Source organism: Pseudonaja textilis, chromosome 10 (assembly GCF_049901715.1).
Source record: "Pseudonaja textilis isolate UNSWEBS1 chromosome 10, rPseTex1.2, whole genome shotgun sequence".
NCBI classification, from domain to species: domain Eukaryota; kingdom Metazoa; phylum Chordata; class Lepidosauria; order Squamata; family Elapidae; genus Pseudonaja; species Pseudonaja textilis.
Genome location: NC_141999.1, coordinates 12,418,870 through 12,437,724, shown reverse-complemented (window position 1 = coordinate 12,437,724; position 18,855 = coordinate 12,418,870). Strand labels below are relative to the sequence as shown.

Genomic DNA, 18,855 nt, shown 5'->3' with positions numbered 1-18,855 from the left:
GAACATAGATGGGGGCGAGACCAGTCAGAGGCGGTATTTTCCAGTTCTCCAAACTACCCAAAATTTCCGCTACCGGTTCTCTATTTGCCCAGAATATCATTGGGCTCCAGCTACCAGCCCTGGACAACATCTTTGCATTTCGCTATTTGAGGAAGTCACACAACATTCTCAGAGACTCTTCCCATCCTGCTTACAATCTTTGTGAACTGTTGCCTTCTGGCAGAAGAAAGAGAACAATTAAAACTCATTTTCTGAATAGTTTTTATCCCAGAGCTATAATTGCACTTAACAATGAACTTAAGGACCACTATCAGTGAGCTGTTGGACAGTATTACTTGGTCTGTTGTGTGGATGCTTGTGTGTGTTTAGGAGGCAGAGAATTTTGGTGGGTGGGGAGGTGTTTGGGGATTGTCATGTGTGTGTGCATGTTGAGTCTGGTCTCTGGGTGTTATGTGAATTTCGTTGTATGTATACAATGACAATAAAGAATTCAGTTCTCCAGAACTGGTCAGAACCTGCTGAATGCCACCTCTGGAGTGACTGGCCCAGAGTCATCCATTTGACTTTAATGCCTACGGTGAGGCTAGAACTCACAGTCTCCTGGTTTCTAGACCACTGCCTTAAGCACTGGCCTACAGCAGGGATTTATTTTAGGTGATAGTAAGACCAATTGGCAGTCTCTTTTGGCCCAGACTAGGCAGCTCAATGCCACAAACAACCGTTTCTGAGAAACATTCACATGTGAACTCATAAGCTATCTAGGCCACTCCTTTTAGCTCTTTATCTTCTCAAAAGTTTGCTTTTGAGTGCTGGTGGATTTTAACTAAAAGAGCTGAAATGTTTGTTCAGGGAATTTCAGAAGGTTAAGAGATAAGCTTGGCAAAGATTTTGTTTTCAAGGGCCTTTGCAAGACTTCAACTCCTGCAGCAATAGTTTGTGGAGATAAATTATCCAGTCAGTTACAAGATATGCTGATTGGCAAACATAAGAAGCTGCTTTTGGCAAAGTATCGCTGCAGCTAGCTGTGTATTATCAACAGCAGAGTTTCTCCACCATAGCCCTTTCAGATGTGTGGACTCCAACTCCCAGCCCAGAAGAAGTCGGGGAATGAATCTTGAGCTACTCCACGTGCATTTTGTTCTAGCACCAAGTTACACCAGTTTCTCAAATGCAGCCAGGAATGTGTTGAAATTATATTCATGTTGTCTTAGCAAAATAAGCCCCCAATCTGACATGGGAGATTTACATTACCAAATGTATATAGGAATGCAACCTGCTTCATGGATCCCAAAGACTGATGGAGATCTTCTACTCTTCCGCACATAACTGATAAGTTCCCTCTTGCTGATCTGAAAAACCTCTATTTTTCACCAACTCCAGACAAAGCACATTACTAAAAGTTTCCATTACAACCACCTTTTCTGCACTATTACTATAAAAAAAAAGAATAAATTGTATGCTCTGTCTGAGAATACTTTATGGAACATAGAATCATAGGGTTGGAGGAGGTCTTCCAGTTCAACCTCTGCTTAAGGTAGGAGACATTATATCAGAGGTCTTCAAACTTGGCCACTTTAAGATATGGACTTCAACTCCCAGAATTCCCCAGCCAGCAATGCTGGCTGGGGAATTCTGGGAGTTGAAGTCCACAAGTCTTAAAGTGGCTAAGTTTGGAGACCCTTGCCTTATTACCATCCTGGTGAAATGGTTGTCCGCTCTATTTTTTGTCCAGTGATGGAACAGCCACAGCTTTTGGCAACAGAGCATTCCCAGAAAGAGGTGTAGATTGAGAACTGCACAGACCCAAACTGGAGGGGACAGGAAGGGAAGAGGTTCAAGAGTAACCACACCCTAGAATCCCTCAGGATATATTTAGTAAGTTAGAATATTGCAGCTTTAGTTTGGCAAGATAGCAATAGCAATCTGGGTCCTTATTTTACCGACCTAGGAAGGAAGGAAGGCTGAGTCAACCTTGAGCTGGTGAGACTTGAACTGTCGAACTGCAGACAGCTGACAGGCAAGAGAAGTAGCCTGCAGTACTGCATTCTAACCACTGCACCACAACGGCTCAAGATTCTGTCCATTAGATGCAAACAAATAAAGGATTGAACTCAACTGGATTTTGATGTGTTATCTTTGGGCTTCGGCCTGTTATTGGACAGTTATTTTCAGGGCCACCTGTTTCCCATTTGTTCTGCTCGTCCCACCAGAACTAATAAAGCGGGCATTTTCTGGATCTCTTCCATCAGGCAGTGCCATTTGAGAAGACCAAGGAGAGCATGCCTTTTCTGTCACTGTGCCTGCCCCGTGGAACAGCATGTCCCCCAAAGGAAGATCTGGAGGGTACACTGTTGATGTGTTGATGTTGGGCATTGTAGTACATTGATTGATGTCCTTGTTTGTCAAAGTATTTGCTTTTGATTTGGTTTGGGTTTCTTTTTATGATAGTTTAAAAAAAATATTTGGAAGCTACAGTGAACCCTGGGACATTATAACCATCATAAATACATGCCAGTTGTCAAATGTCCACATTTTGATCATGTCACCGTGGGAATGCTGCAATAGTTGTTAAGTGTGAAAAATAATCGGAAGTCCCTTTTTCGGTGCTGTTGTAACTTTGAATGTCATTAAATGAATCCTTGTAACTCAAGGACTACCTGTAGTTTATTGAACACTAGGCAGGGTTCACATAATATATTAAGCCGTAAACTGTGGTTTGGAAACCAGAATTTGGAACCAGGTTCCAACATCTGAATAGAAAAACCCAAGTTTCATTTATGGAGACACGGTAAGGCTCTTAAATTAATACATCCAAATAAAATATGAGTTGGAGGAGACCTTGGAGATCTTCTAGTCCAACCCACTGCTGAAGCAGGAGACGCTATATCATTTCAGACAACTGGCTGCCCAATTTCTTCTTAAAAATCTCCAGTGATAGAGCATCCACAACTTGTTCTGATCCAAACCCTTTTCCAATAAGACAAACAATAACCAAAGGGAACAGAAACCTTTTAATGAGTCTTTACGAATCCCCAGTTAAAAGGCTGCTGCAAACTAATTAACATTGATAAGTACAAACCTTGCCAAAACTGTACGAGAATCACAGATAAGAAATATTTCACAACACAAGAGTCTTCAAATACTAACTGAAAATACTGTAATGTCCACGAGGTTGAGTTTCAAAATGTCTTTGCTTCCTGCAAAGAACGTTCGCTTCACAGCAGCCTTTTATCTTCTTGAAGGAGGGGCCATTACCTTGCAGCCTTACTGTCAAGTCGCCCGTGCTGTTGCAGCTGCTCTTTCCTGCGAGCAATCCTGCGTGCATACGCACTTGGCACAGGCTCCTCAGGAACCTCCTCATCACTGCTGCCAGCCCCCACAATCTCTGAAGGTAGCAGTCCACTCCCTAATGGTCCTGGCCCCTCATCTGAGTCCTCATTCTCCTCAACCGTACCTGCTGCCAGCTAACCACAACACAACTTCTGGTGGCAACCTATTCCACTGATTAATTCATTAGATTAGTTCATATCACTAGGGTAAGGCAAGAAGCATGGCTGATGACCCACACAGAATGCCAAACGTCTTGCTGGGATTAATGAAAAAAAATATGGACAGGCTGACTTTAGAGTTAAGGGATACAGAGGAATCTATGTATTATTCAGTCTGGGATACCTGGTATATATGGTTTGACAATAGAAAGAAAAGTAATACTGTAACTAATTAAAGAATATGAAGCTATATGTACTGAATGTAGAATTAATAGAAAATGTATTGTGTAACAAGTGATATAGATAAGTAAGGAATAGAAAATCAACAGGAAAATTAAAATGTAATAATCGTAACGCAATAGAAAGTTAAGTAGAGGAATATGGTTAAGAAATGTTAATGATGTCTTCAATGTTGTTGCAATTGTTTTGTTTTCTATGTTTTTTAAATTGTTGGAAAAACTGAATAAAGTTTATATAAAAGAAAAAAAGGGGGGGGGATTCTTAGGTTCTAAACCCCAACTTTTCTCAATGAAGCCGACACTGTCAAGAATGTCATTCAAAACAGCTTTCTAGTAAACAAAAAGGCAACTTTATTTTTTCCAAAAAACAAACACTTTGAATTAAGAGTCACAGCGCTGATACAGAAAATACATTAAAGAACAAAACAAAAACAACATAACTTAATGCAGAGCAAAAGATTGAATTCAGGAGATTCAGGGGCTGCCAGGTCTGTAGACTGCTGGAGGATAGCTAGGAGAGGAAGAGATCATCTTCTGGAAGGAAGCCTGGAGGAAAAGAGGCTACCAGATGGTGATGTGTCCATCAGAGAAAAGTGGCACCAACGTGAAATGTAGCAGCACACTCTGGTGAGAGCTCCAGACATTATGTTCTCACTGCCTCACACACACAGAATTGTACCATTTTAAGGCAAGTGGGCCAAACTTCCCTCAGGAAAGAGGCAAAAGGAAGATATCAGTTGGATGCTCAGGGTGACAGACAAAGTAAAAGAGGACAGCTCAGCTTTAAGAACCTGCAGAAATGGTGATTTTTCACAGACTGCAAGATATTTTTAGAGTTTTCTCTGCAGCTCAAGACAGGTAACAACCATTCAATGTGAAGGTATCCAAATAAAACTGAAGTAGAATCAACCAAACATTATAATAACCCCTCACCCCTCAAGCACTTGCATCTCAGTCTAAGAAGATTCAACTAGTTGGACATACTCTGACCATCTTCTCAAGTCAGAGACTTTGCAAATTGTAGACCATGGATCTTGTGAGTTTTCAAGAAAATATATTAAGTCGGGGCTTGGCAAGACTTGCAGTTCAACTCCCAGGAAGTTCCCAGCCAGTCATACTGGTTGAGGAATTCTGGGAATTAAAATCTACAAATCTTAAAGTTGCCAAGCTTGGACATCCCTGAACTAAGTAAATCCATTATTGACCCTATGCCAAACAGGAATTCCTGAAAGGAAACCTGAAATAGGTACCCTAAATTTATTTATTTACTTATTTGCATTTATTATTATTTTTACAAATAACTCCAGGCAGCGAACATATCCAATACTTCTTCCTCCTCCTTTCCTGCTCCCCACAACAACAATCCTGTGTGGTGAGTTGGGCCAAGAGTGAGGACTGGCCCCCAAGTCATCCAGCTGGCTTTCATGGCTAAGGTGGGACCAGAACTCACAGTCTTATGCTTTCTAGCCTGTTGCTTTAACCACTAGACCAAATTGGCTCTCAAAATGTCTCTAAAATCTTGTTGGGTGGCATTTGATTATCCTGTTTTATAAGCTGGGTTCCACAAATGAATCTAGGATTTCTTTTCTTTGGCTTAAAACGAAACAAAATGCCTGAAAAGATGTTCTGAATTCCCCTCAGGGATAACCGTTCCTGGCACTGAGAGTAACAACAAATACACCATCGCATTTTGGATTTCTCTCATGGACTTTTAAGACATATGTCTAGGGTAGGAATCTGGCCAATGGACCGAGTAATGCAGTTTGTGTCTCTAAGCCAAACAAACTCTGCATCAAGGAGGTACCGCACAAAGTTGTCTTGGCTGCTATGCTCACCTCTCTCTCCAACTGTACACAATAGGTGGGGGAACCTTTGGCCAGGCCTGCAATAGTTAAATTTAGCTCTTGTAACCCGAGTTGTTTGCTCCAAACTGAATCTTATGTATATTTCAGAAATGCCTGGAAAGGTTCACATTTTCCTGGGAATCCAACTTCATCACAGTTGCTATTTGAAGCTGGTGATTGCTGAGCCCTAAGTTACCAAGGGGGAAAGGAAGGGGCAGATTGTTGCTTGTTTTGCATTGTACGACTTTAGGGCTTAATTCCAGTCTAAAACTCAGATTGTAATCCCAAGGTTTCAAAAAGAAAAGAATTGGGAACAAGGGATGAGGAAGTTGCGGTTCTCTAGATGTTGACTTATGGTTTCTATAATCTCCAACTTTTAGGCCACAAGGGCTAAAGTGGATAGGTTTTAGCAACCCATAATACCTAAATAAGTATCGATCTCCTATAATAAACATGCACAGAGAGCAAAAGCCCAGAGCTGAAATTTAGCTGGATTTAGAAGACTCACATGGGACCAAACTGAAATGTAATACTGAGGGTGGGGGGAAATGAAAAAGGAGCCAAGGGCCAGAATCTAACCGCCATATAGTTTTCTAGCTGCTGGACTCCAACTCCTACCAGTTCCTGACCTCATGCCCACTGGGTCCATGGGAGTTGGGATAAAAATATTTTAACCCCTCCCATTCCAAGATACTACCATTTGAAATGATGGACATTTAATTCTTTCTCAGAGTAGGAAGAGTGAGTTAATAACAGGAAGGAGAAATTGCTTGATAGAAGCAACAAGCTCAATCATCTTTTCTTTTGGCTTAATGAGCAACTTTCTTTTTTAGGGGGATTGCTAGTTTGGACAGCAAAATGACCTTCAATAAAATATGAACCTTCTGTAATATTGCTTGAAGCAACAGTAGAGAGGGAATAGGAGGGAATAAAAAGACCCATAGTTCAAATCCTGCCCATCCTACTCTCTGGTTCCCAATAACCTGATGATAATTAAAGCATGAAGTTTAGAAGATCCATTTGACCGTAACAGAAACCCTGTATCACCAATACCAGCCATGATCTGCTATACTACAGTTCAGGGATCATAATTTTTGCAACTGAGCATTTCAACAAAGGTCTTGTTACACACACGCACACACAAACACATACACAGTGAGTGCTTCAAGAAGCAGTAGAATCCAATCAATCAAATGTAGGGAACTGGCAGCTCAGCGGAGACTTCCCATGATCAGGTTAACCAGCACAAAGCTATGTTCTGTGACCCCCCAAGAGAGTTGAAGCAAGATCAACCTCCCATTTGGGCAAAAGTTAGGGCACTGTTTCTCAACCTTAGCAAATGTTTAAGATGCGTGAACTTCAATTCCCAGAATTCCACAGTCAGCACCTTAAAAGTCGCCAAGGTTGAGAAACAACAGTCTAGTGCAGGGGTCTCCAATTTTGGCCACTTTTAAGACTTGTGGACTTCAACTCCCAGAATTCCTCAGCTTCTGGGAGTTGAAGTCCACAAGTCTTAAAGTGGCCAAGATTGGAGACCCCTGCACTAGTGGTTCATTATTTCCCCCGCTCTTCCAAACAGGACAGGGTAAGGGAGAAAGGGATGAGGATAAACAAAGCTCACTCTCTTTGGATTGGGGCAGTATTGAACCCTTACTGAGGACACTGCCAGCCAATATCAGTGGTAGTCAGGGGAAAAACAAATTTGGCCACTCCCCATCTGGCCATATCCTCAGTCATCACGAACTGCTAGCTCAAGGGGGATGAGTCAGTGGCTCAAGGCAGTGGTACCTTGGGCTGGCTTATAGGAACAAGGTCTAAAATTATCTGCAGACAAAACTCTAGCACAAGGGAGAAGCCAAGCCAAGCTTCTTTCATGCTAAATTATTTTACTAGAGAGGATAGGGTTTTAATAAAAAAAAACATGATAAGAAAGAAGCTTAAACTGCAGTTCTGGAACCTATAGAGTGAAATGATACAGGCCACTTCTTAAATCTAGGGTATCTTTTCATTGCATGAATAAATAGGTGAAGATCCCAAAGGTGTTTTTCAAACGGCAACTGGACTTTTGTTTTTTCCTTGAATTTGAATTTCAAGGGGAAAGCAACAAAAACAAAGTCCAGTTTCCTCTTGAAAAGCACCTTTGGGACAACCATGAGCTGGATGATTGAGAATCCCCACAGACATTCAATAATCTCTCTTCCATCCCCCAGATTTCTAAGTCGTCTGGATTATGTTATGACTATCTCACTAAAAAGGAGATGGCCTTGATGGATGGAGAGAGACATCCCCAGTTTCTACAGCCATCGATACAAGCTTTCCGAATAGCAGGGAGCAGACTGTAAAGAAGATAACAGAGTTTCACAACGTCCAAAGCTCAAACCCTTGAGCAAGAGGAGATAATGGGATCTAATAGCCAAACAACACATCAGGAAAAAAAGTCTTCTTAGAAAAGGACAAGGAAAAAAAAAAGAGGATAGAAGAAAATGTCCTGGGAGATTGGCAAGAGAGATTCGTGTACTTAAAGCTAGCTTTTTGATCTGAGAAATCAATCTCATGTTAAGATGGTCTTCTATCTTGATTTGGAGTGGGAACAACAGGAGGAGAAAATATTCCAGCCAACTAATAACAAACTCACATTCTTTTTCTAGTTTGACCTCATCTGCGAGCCACCACCCACTCTGCAGCCGAGAGATCTCCACATTCGCACGAAGAACGTCTAAAACACAATGATCTTGGGATCTGAAGCTTAGAAGAAAGAAGTGTAGTGTGTAATCACCCAGTTACACTAGCGGCCAGCTTGTTATAAATTCAGCACATACATTATCATCATTGCATACACACCCAGGGCACATCTCCACTCCCTCCTCTTAAAGAGAGCTCCAGGGGTTACCCCAGGGGGGGTTTCTACCGGTTCTGTCCATCTCTGTAGAACCGGTAGCTCTGAAGAGCAGCAGATATAGAACCGGTTCTATGTCTGCTGATGTTTTTGCTCACCTGCCCACCCGGGCTCTTACCTGATCTTTATTTCCTGATTTTTCAACTTCAGCGGCCGAACGAGGCACAGCTGCAGTTAAAAAAGCAGGAAAAAAGGCTTTTTGAAAGGCTGCTTCTCTGCACGCAGCGTGCTGATGACGATTTGCAGATGCGCATAAATCACCGACCCTCGTAAATCCCGAACCGGTAGTTAATCCTGTCGTATCCCACCCCTGGGTTACCCGCTTGAAATGTTCAAAGTTCTACATTCAAAGTTCTGTAGCAAGTTGAGACCAAAGAGAAAGAGCAAAGCCGTATCCGTGGCAGAGAGATCTCTTTGGCGATCTTTGCCTCAGCTGGTTCAGGACCATCTTCATTGCAAAAAGAAGAAGAAGAAGATGATGTAGACAGGGTATTCATTGCACAATTCATTAAAATGCTGCCATCTCCAACTTTGGTGCATACCAAGCTAGTCATTGAGGGACATCAGCATGGGATGCAAGACCTTCTCAAATTTTTGAAGAAGAGCTGGCCAGATCAGCATCAAACTCCGAAACCTTGGGCCACCATTGGCAAAACCATGAACCCATGGAGATCTTCCCAGGTCATGATGATGAAACAGCAGTCGGCTTCCTTCACACATCAAGGGAACAATTAACGTTGAGGCCACCTCTGCCTCACAGTGTCACTTTTTGACCTAAAAAAAAAAAAAATCCATCCCCGTACAAAACGCTTCCAAAAAAAGCCACAGGTAGAAGGTGAGGTAACTCGATTTTTTTTTTCACCAGACATTCCAGAAACAGGTCTTTGGAAGAAAGCTCCCTGGTCCAGGAGCAAGGCTGCCTCGCCCATGAAGTCCAATCAGGTCATGTAGCGGGTGATGGCGCGCAGAGCATACAATAGGGCTGCCTGCATGCGGGCCTCCAAAAGCAGCAGATTGACGTGCACCTAAAAGACAGGAAGAGGCATGATAGAAAGCGATGCGAGACTTGCAACAAGCAGCAGAGAGGCCTGGCACCAAAACCTGGCATCCCGGCAAAGTACTTTGATCTCAAAATATCAGGCACAAGCAACCAGAACCACTCCCATGAACAGGCCCAAAGAGATACTTCATTGTTGATCACCTATGTTACAGGAAACTTGCCAGACTGCCTGGGAAATGGCAGATATAGAGTTTTAAGGGTTTGACCTCCGATGAGGTCAAACCTTCCTCCCCTGAACCGACCCCAAACTGGAATGTCTCTTTAGTCCCCCTAGATTAGGGGTGTCAAATTCAAGGCCTGCAGGCCAGATCTGGCCTACAGGGTGCTTAAATCTGGCCCATGGGGTTAGGGTTAGGCCTGGAAATATCAAAGGTTTGGCTTACAATGCCTCTGCCAGCCAAAAATGGCCGCAAGAGGGTCTCATGGGGCCTGTTTTTGGCTGGCAGAGTACCACAGGAGGCCAAAAAGGAGGTGTGTGTGGGCCTTTCAGGGCCTCTGAGCACCCCATTTTTGGCTGGCAGAGTGCCGCAGGAGGCCATGGAGGAGGCCAAAAACAAGACATGGGGCACCACGTGTACCCCCCACGCCCCGTTTTGGCCAGCAGGGTGTTGCAGAAGGCATCTATCCTGTCTCTCCCCCTGCCCCCCCTTGGAAGAGAACTACAATGCTGATCCAGCCCTCAAAGAAATCCAGTTTGACACCCCTGCCCTAGAGGGACCCCCTCTCCTTCAGCCGGTGAATCCACCACACAAAGGGATCCACTACTAATACTTAGATTTCAAAAGGATCCACTACCACCCCTGGACTTAGTGTGTCCCTTGTTTGGTTCTTGTTTTCCTTCCTTTTTCAAGATTACCGCTGAGTATTGTGCAGCTCCATTTCTAACTCTCAAATGTCCCTAAGGCACAGGTAAACAAAATTTTGGCAGTTGAGAATTTGCACCCTTAACACCTGGGAGGAACTCAAAGCTCACCCTGGGCTAGGTTGATGATGCAACTTAATGGGTGGGGTGCAGGTGTTTATTTTCCAGGGTTTGCAGGTGAAGTTTAAAGCCACTTGGGGGGGGGGGGTTGCTGCTTTGTGTAGGTGAGGCTTATACTTCAGTTGTTATCTGCTTCCTGTCTCAACAGAGCCAAAAATCGTGGAAGCAGAAAATCATGCCCTTCTGAGAAATTGGGATCTTTTGCTCGCAGCCCAGTAGAAATCCAGAATATTGTTGTGGTTAATTAGGAAGAAGGTAATCTCTCTATATAAAAGTGAAACACCACTCATGCATCATCACAAAATCTCCAGAACCGTAAAGCCTGCAAACTTGAAATTTGGCACATATGTTCCTCTTGGCTTCTAGGTGCTCAATAAGAAAGGATTTTTCTAAATGACCAACATCAGTATTTCGTATATTATTATTAACACATTCTGATGCTAAGGAGTTCTACTCCCCCTCCCCATCTGAAAAGAAATTTCTTCCAAATGCAAAAACAAGCAGAGGAGAGGAGTTTCCGTTTTACTTTCACAGCAGCAACCAGCTTTAGTACAGAACAGTTGAGCTAAGCCTTGCCCAGGCTCCTTGCTGTCTCCTTGCTCACACAGCAAATACTGTTTCAGTTTCCAAACAGCCCTCAACTCTCTCATACACTGACAGGACACTAGCTAGATGAATACTGATGGATGCTGGCAGGCAAAGGCAGAATTTTCCCCCCTTATTTTCCTCCCCCAAAACTAAGCCCGATCACATAGTTTCGTAGTGAAGCACGGGTATAGAGCTAGTTAATTAATATAAATACCACCCTCCTGATCCAATAGTTCTTCCTTTCTTTCTCCAAAACAAGGCCTGTTCTGTGCCTCCTTTGCGATCCATAAATCAAAACTCTTGGCAAGAGTCAATATGATATCATTAATGTAGGAATGTCCTTAATATAAGCTATAAAGAAATGGTGCAATGCTAACACAACAAACAGAAGCCCAAGGGAACAAAGTCCCCATATCTTAGCCATGAAGCTCACTAGGTGAAAACTGGCCAGTTCCTATTTCTTAGTGAATGGTTTCCTACATTGGTTAAACCACAGTTTGCTTGTTGAATTCACCGTGGATGGGAGTCATAGAATATACTAGATCAATGTTTTTCAAACTTGGCAACTTTAAGGTGTGTAGACTCAACTCCTAGAATTCCCCAGCCAGCCATGAAATCCACACATCTTTTTTTTAAAGTTTTATTTGCGTTTTCACAAAAAGAACATAATACAAATAAAACATCTTTTTTTGAAAATAGCTTGGTCCTGGGTTACACTTTGTCATACAGACACAAACTCAATTTCATGCTCATTTTTGTGTTCTATTCCATATCTTAATACTGTTTTAAATTTTCCCCCTTTTAATTTTCTCAGCTTTATTTTAATTATCTCATTTTAATTCAAATCATTATATTTATACTTTTGTCTGTCCTGTTTCAATTTCATATTATCTTTTCTCATTAAACAGATTTTCTCCTGTAGTTACTAATTGGAGTATGACACCTTTATATCTTTTAATTTTATCCATTCAACTCTTATTTAAACTTCAATGTATACTTTTAAGATTGTAACATTCAATATAATACATAACTTCCAATCGAATTCTGCTTGGTATATTCTTAAAATACGCACTATATTCTTTAAAAAAGATTATATATATATAAATAAAACACTCATTCCATTCCAATTCAATTCTATCATTAATATTCATTAAAATCTTAACATCTTTAACGTTTCTTTTCAATTAAATATCATACTTCCTTGGGAACACTTATAAACTTTCCATAATTATTTTTTTCCATATTTCTCTTCACTTATATTTTATAAATCATTAATAATAATTAAAATGTTCCCATCCTTTCCTAATTTAACTCTCTCATTCAGTTTATTTCATTTATTTATTAACAAACATTCCACTAGATTACGATATTTTATCCATCATTTTAAGCATATTTTCAAAAATTATTTCTATTTGTAATATAACAATACTATCTTATGTACCTTTGCAGAATCCCTTTTACAATTAAGTTTTCACCCATTATCTCTAAACAGGCTTATACTTTCAACTCTTATACCTTTGCCCTGTTTCTCTATATCTTGTTTCTGTCCTTTATAACTTCTTTTCCTTTCCTTCTTCCCTCTCTTCTTCTCCCTCCCCTTTTTACCCCCTTGTCTCTCTACTTCTAATTCTCTCTTCTGTAATCCCCTCTTCTGTTGCTTTCTAATATTATACTTATTTTTCAAACTATTCTTCTTTTTTGGTTGTTTTTTCAAATCTTAAACTTTTCTTTCTCTTTCCCCCCTTTCCTTTCCCCCCCCCCCACATAAAGTTACTTGATGGCTTCTTCTTTGTCTCAATCTTCTTGTTCTGCAAGTGTTTCTTGTTGTTTCTCATAGTTCCAGATCTCCATTTCTAAGAGTTGAAATACAAAGCCAAAAGAACCTCTCTCTTCTTGTGCATCTTCTTTGTACTTTTTAAGTTCCGTTTTCAGTTCTTCTAAAAGTGGTGCCATTTTAACCACTTTTAAACAACTACCCAATTGATTTTAGTCATTTAAATGCAATAACCAAAAATCCAGAGATCATCAAGTAATCCAAATAATCCCAAACTGTTTCTTCTTACTTCTTTTTTCCACTTTCTCTTCCTGGGGTTCTACTATTTTGTTACCAAGTTTCAGTTAAAATGTATCTTTTAGGAATCTTGTTGAAGTTTTAGCTCCAGGCAGTCTCCTCCATTTTTCCAGATCCTGCCCTTGTATTCTTTTTCTCTCCTTTCCTGCTTTTAAAAGCTTTTAAGTATCTAGAAATCTTTATTATCCCTTTGACATTTTATTTTCAGCTTAAAATGCCTGTTGATGTCAAAGTGGATTTTTTTTCAAATTCTTGCTTAAGTCTCTTAGTTGTCAGTACATGGAAATGAAGAGAAAACAAAACAAAACTAAATCCTTTTCCTTCCCTCTCTCCTTCGCTGCTTCAAAATCTTTGGGAACAATGTTATTTTTTTTTTATAGTTTAAATTCCAGGGTACCTTGCATTGTTGCTTTTGCAGTTTAACCTGGTCAACCAAGACTTTCTCTTCTTATCTTCCTCCTGCACATTCTTTTCCGGTCAGTTCTTCTTTGAGGTGGCCTTTTCTGACCACCGCTGCAACCGCCTTCGGGAAAGGGAGTAATGGCCAGCTGAGGAGGAGAGATGCGGCTCTCCTCAACCCTGCTGGCAGTCTCCCCCCTCTTCACCACCTCTACGGGGTGGCTTAGCCCCGATACCAGCCGGCCTTCCGGCTTGAGTTCCTTCGCTGACAGACTGAAACAGCGATCGTGCGTGGTTTCGATCCGTGCTCACTGCCAGAGCGCCCCGAAATCCACACATCTTAAAGTTGTCAAGTTCGAGACACATCGTACTAAACCATAAATTGGGATCTACGTTCTGCAGTGGCTGAGTTCATTGACAGGCTAAGCCAAAACCAAAGGAAACATATTCTCACTAAATGTGACAGGCAACCCTAACGTTGGTCAATCAGTGATCCAGGTATGGAAGCCAAACAACCCATAACCCAGTAGAACTTGCTTTACCTTTTCCGAATGTTTGAAGTGTCTCCAGAAATGAGTGTACATTCTTTTAGTGGTTTTTTCCGGGTAGCAGGCCACAGTTTTAATGTAGATTTTCAAGCTACGTTCCAAAAGTTGGTTCACTTCCCTGTAATCATAGTCATCATACCTACAAGAAACCACATATGGGCGTTATAATATATTGGCCAATCCAGATGATCAACTTTCCGCACCCCAAATACTTTTTAGATATGATGGGCTATAATGGCAAAACAATTATATCGTGGGAGATGCAGCTTGTTGCCTTCATGTTAGGGAAGGCTGAGTGGGCATCAGAATCCTAAATCAGCAATCAGGGATCATTTAATGTTGAGTACAGGTAGTCCTTGACTTATAACGATTTCAAAAGCCATGGTGGTGCAGTGGTCAGAATGCAATATTGCAGGCTAACTCTGCCCATTGCCAGAAGTTCGATCCTGACCAGGTTGACTCAGCTTTCCATCCTTCTGAGGTCAGTAAAATGAGGACCCAGACTGTTGGGGGCCATAGGCTGACTCTGCAAACCATCTACAGAGGGCTGTAAAGCACTGTGAAGCTGTATATAAGTGTTAAATGCTATTTAGTGACCATTTAAAATCATAATGGTATTGAAAAAAGAGACTTATCCAATCAAGATATGGACAAGATATGAAAGAATGGGGGATTAGTAGACAACCTACGATATTGGATTAAATATTACTTGGATCAGAGGATAAACTGATAAGAAAAATCTATAGATGCTTACTGGGTTAAAAGCTGGAGGAAGAACAGGTAAAAGAAACAATGTTGGCATGGGCAAAAAAATTTGGACATGGTATCAATTTGGACAATTGGAAAACTTTATGGGAGAGAAACAAAAAAATAACATTGGCCATATCGTATAAGGAAAACCTGTATAAAATGTTTTATAGGTGGCATCTTCCTCCAGCAAAATTGTCCAAAACGTACCAAAATATATCACCCAACTGCTGGAAATGCACCAAAGAATATGGATCATATTACCACATATGGTGGAAATGTAGAAAAACTCGGGAGTTTTGGCAGAGAATCCAGAGATGGCTTGAGGAGATGCTAAGGCATAGAGCGGAATATAAACCAGAATTTTTCCTACTTGGAATTGTAACAGAAAAATACAACAAAGAGGAGATCTATTTAATAATACATGTGATTACGGCAGCAAGGTTAATCTTTGCTCAAAAGTGGAAAGATAAAAATATTCCCGATGAAAATGATGTAATAAAAAAGATATGGACATGCACTGAGATGGACAAACTAACCTTGGAAATGAAAGATAAAGACAAGATGGAATGCTATAAAGTATGGGATAAATTCTATCAATGATGGGAAAAAAGGAAGAATCTAGAATCAAAAGAGAATAGGGTTGGCAGAACGGATGATTAGAATTGGAAAATATTGTATAAATGTATATAAAATATGTACTCTATGCCATAGTATGTATGACAAACAGAATTGCAGGGATGATTACACCACGTCCAACGTTTTTAATAATTTACTTAATAAAACTTTGGGGTAGGGAGGGAAAAAGAGACTTATGGCCAGTTGTTGTGTTTTATGAATATAGCAGCATCCTCACTGTCACATGATCAAAATTAGGACATGTCTTCATGATGGTTGCAATCTCCTGGGGTCATGTGAGACCACCATCTGTGATCTTCCCAGCCAGTTTCTGACAAGCAAAGACAATGAAGGAAGTTGGAGTTGCTTAATGACTGAATTATTCACTTAACAAATGCAGGGATTCATTTAACAATCACAGCAAAAAAAATGATTGTAATTTTGAACAGTCACTAAATGAACCATTGTAAGTCGAGGAGTACCTGTACTGCCTTCCTTGGAAATGGTCAGCTGAGAGCAACACAAAGTCAAATCTAAACCAGTAATAATACCACTTTTTTTTTTTTTACTATATTTACACCTCCATTTTTCTCTCTGCATTTTCTGAATCATTTTTCTTATTTATCTCCTCACGCAGGAAGCATGGAAAAAAATGGCTGGCAGAGGATTTCTGAAAGTAATCCAGGGATCTAGTTCAAGAGTCCTAGAGCTGCAAGTTGCCTCGGCCAGTTCTATTTTAAAGATTAAAGTAGTTCTTGCCAAGATTTTTTTTCTTTTAATTTTTTTTTTTACAGTGCCAGAGCTTGAACTGGGAGCTTTTCCATGCAAAGCGGGTGGTCAGGAGAATTTGCATGGCGAAATTGTCTCCGACTGAATCTCAGCAAGCCAACATTTGCATCGTCCCTCTTCCTTTCTTTAAGGCCAGGGAAATGGGCTTGTGGAGGGGAGGAAGGGTTTGTTTTTTGTTTGGTATTATTAGGGGAGGGTTTGGTAGCTAATAGTGGCGTGTGTGTGTGTGTGCGTGTTTGTGTGTGTGTGTGTGTGTTTTAAAATTGCAAAAGAAAAATGAAGATAATCTAAGGAACTATATAACCTTAGGGCAAAGATATCAATGGAATGGGTGAGGTTGAATTTTTACTTCCTTAGAGAAACAGACTCATTAAAACTAGCAAAGGTTTGAATTCAGAAGAAAATAATGACCCCCAAATCAGAGTTTTGTCATTGCTTTTTTGGCCGGCTGATCTTGAAAGCCTTCTGAAACAATTAAAAAAAAAATGGAGGAGACTGTGTGAAATCCGGTCCTTGCTGTAAAGGGTTTCCTCAGTTTACACACAGTCAAGAACAACAAGTTTACCCTCATGCTTTGAGCATGCGTTATTTCCTATCTCTTGTAAATTAGATGATTCATGTCCTTTAGTCACCCCAATGGTTGCCGTCCCTGCATAGCCAGCCATCCTCCAGTCACCTGTCCAAACCGCACACAACTTGTTTTACCTCAGGCCATTCGTTGGACAGGACAAGGATGCTCAGTCGCTCGTTCACCTGCAGTGCCAGGTCATGGCTTTGAATTATACACTGAACTTTGGACTCACAGCCTCCATCTCTCTCTCTCTGGCGCCCTCGGCTTGTTCGGTTACTCCCCGCTTAGAAGCAAACCTTCTCCTGCTTTGTATGTGCTGGCAAACAATAGCTCAGCTAGGATGGCTGAACCAGCATGATTTAAATCAGGGGTCTCCAACCTTGGCAACTTTAAGACTTGTGGACTTCAACTCCTGGCTGGAGGAATTCTGGGAGTTGAAGTCCACAAGTCTTAAAGTTGCCACGGTTGGAGACCCCTGATATAAAACCAGAAAGTAGCTAGCTGTGCAGATCAGAGGAGAAGAGAAGGGAAACTATAAAGTAGGCCCAAACCAGAGGTGGTATTCAGCAGGTTCTGACCAGTTCTTGAGAACCAGTAGCGGACATTTTGAGTAGTTTGGAGAACTGGCAAATACCGCCTCTGACTGGCTCCGCCCCACCTATTCTCCGCCTCCAGAGTCCCAGCTGATTGGCTGGGTTTTCTTTGGTTGTCCTGCACAGGAGAACGGAGCTGGAAAGCAGGTTAGTGGGGTGGGGAGGGAATGGGGATTTTACAGTGTCCTTCCCCTGCCACACCCCCAAGTTTTACTACAGAACTTGTAGTAAAAAAAAATGAATTCCACCACTGGCCCAAACTCCTATGGCTGGTCATCCTGGCTTGCCACTGTGGACAAAGCATCCTCACTACAGGTAGTTTTTGACATGGAGGAGTTTGTTTAGTGACCATTCGCAGTTACAACAGCCCTGAAAGAATTGATTTATGACCATCTTCCACACTTAATAACGGTTGAAGCCCCTCCCCTCCTTCATGTGATCAAAATTCAGACACTTGGCCCGGACTCGTATTTATGACGGTTGCAGTGTCCTGGATCCCTTCTGACAAAACAAAGTCAACGGGGAAGCCAGATTCACTTAACAACCTAACTTAACAAGTGCAGCGATTTGCTTAACAATTGTGGCAAAATAGGTTGTAAAACAAGGGTCCTCAAACTTGGCAAATTTAAGACTTGTGGACTTCAATTCCCAGAATTCCTGAGCTAACATGACTGGAGGAGGAGGAATTCTGGGAGTTGAAGTTCATAAATCTTAAAGCTGTCAAGTTTGAAGACCCCTGGTGTAAAAGGAGGCAAAACTCGCTTAACAAACATCTCGCTTAGCAACAGAAATTTTGGGCTTCCATTGTGGTTGTAAGTCAAGAACCACCTGTAGTTGGGTGTTTTTTCCCCCCTTTTTTCCAATGATTAATCAGCCAGTTAGAAAAAAGGATGCACATTGGTAATTTGGTCCATGGCAAAAGCAAGGCAGAAGGAAAAATCTGGGCACCGTTTACTCAAATCCGGCAAATGTGAAGAAAAAGAATCGCAGGAAGGATGGAAAAATAGGATGCTGAAGCAACCTACCTAATGCCAAAGACACAGTGGACGTAATTCCAGATGGCCCTCCGGAGCATGGATGTGTCCACCCCACTGTGCATAGCTATGGTGTTGTAGGTCAGATTGTACACCACTTGGAATTTCTCATCCAAGAGTTGTCCCACATCAGGATACAGCCGGTTGATAAGCGAGTAACCATGATCTTCCCACGTATAGTCCTGTGGAAGGTGAAATACAGGTTGGATCTACCATCTGCACCAAACCAGGGTTAGTTTTATAATAAAGGTGATGTCACCTTCAAGCCAGTGCCATCCTGGAAGTCACCACAGCTGGGTTCATATTGAAAGCTAAACCATAAAGCAAGGGTCTTCAAACTTGGCAAGTTTTAAGACTTGTGGACTTCAACTCCCAGAATTCCTGAGCT

The 18,855-nt window shown here is 41.4% G+C and overlaps 1 protein-coding gene across 3 annotated transcripts in view; it reads right to left on the bottom strand.

Moving 5' to 3' along the window:
* Positions 1-4,054: 4,054 nt before the first annotated feature.
* Positions 4,055-18,855, bottom strand: part of SESN2 (sestrin 2) — a 44,374-nt gene continuing 29,573 nt past the window's right edge. For all 3 annotated transcript variants that reach the window (XM_026702813.2, XM_087939730.1, XM_087939731.1), the window contains 4 exons: positions 18,459-18,649; positions 14,110-14,254; positions 7,116-9,492; positions 4,055-7,027 (listed from right to left, as the gene is read on the bottom strand). In XM_026702813.2, coding sequence (XP_026558598.1) covers positions 9,406-9,492; positions 14,110-14,254; positions 18,459-18,649 — 423 coding nt within the window. In that variant the 3' untranslated portion in view covers positions 4,055-7,027; positions 7,116-9,405. The remainder of the gene's footprint in view (positions 7,028-7,115; positions 9,493-14,109; positions 14,255-18,458; positions 18,650-18,855) is intronic.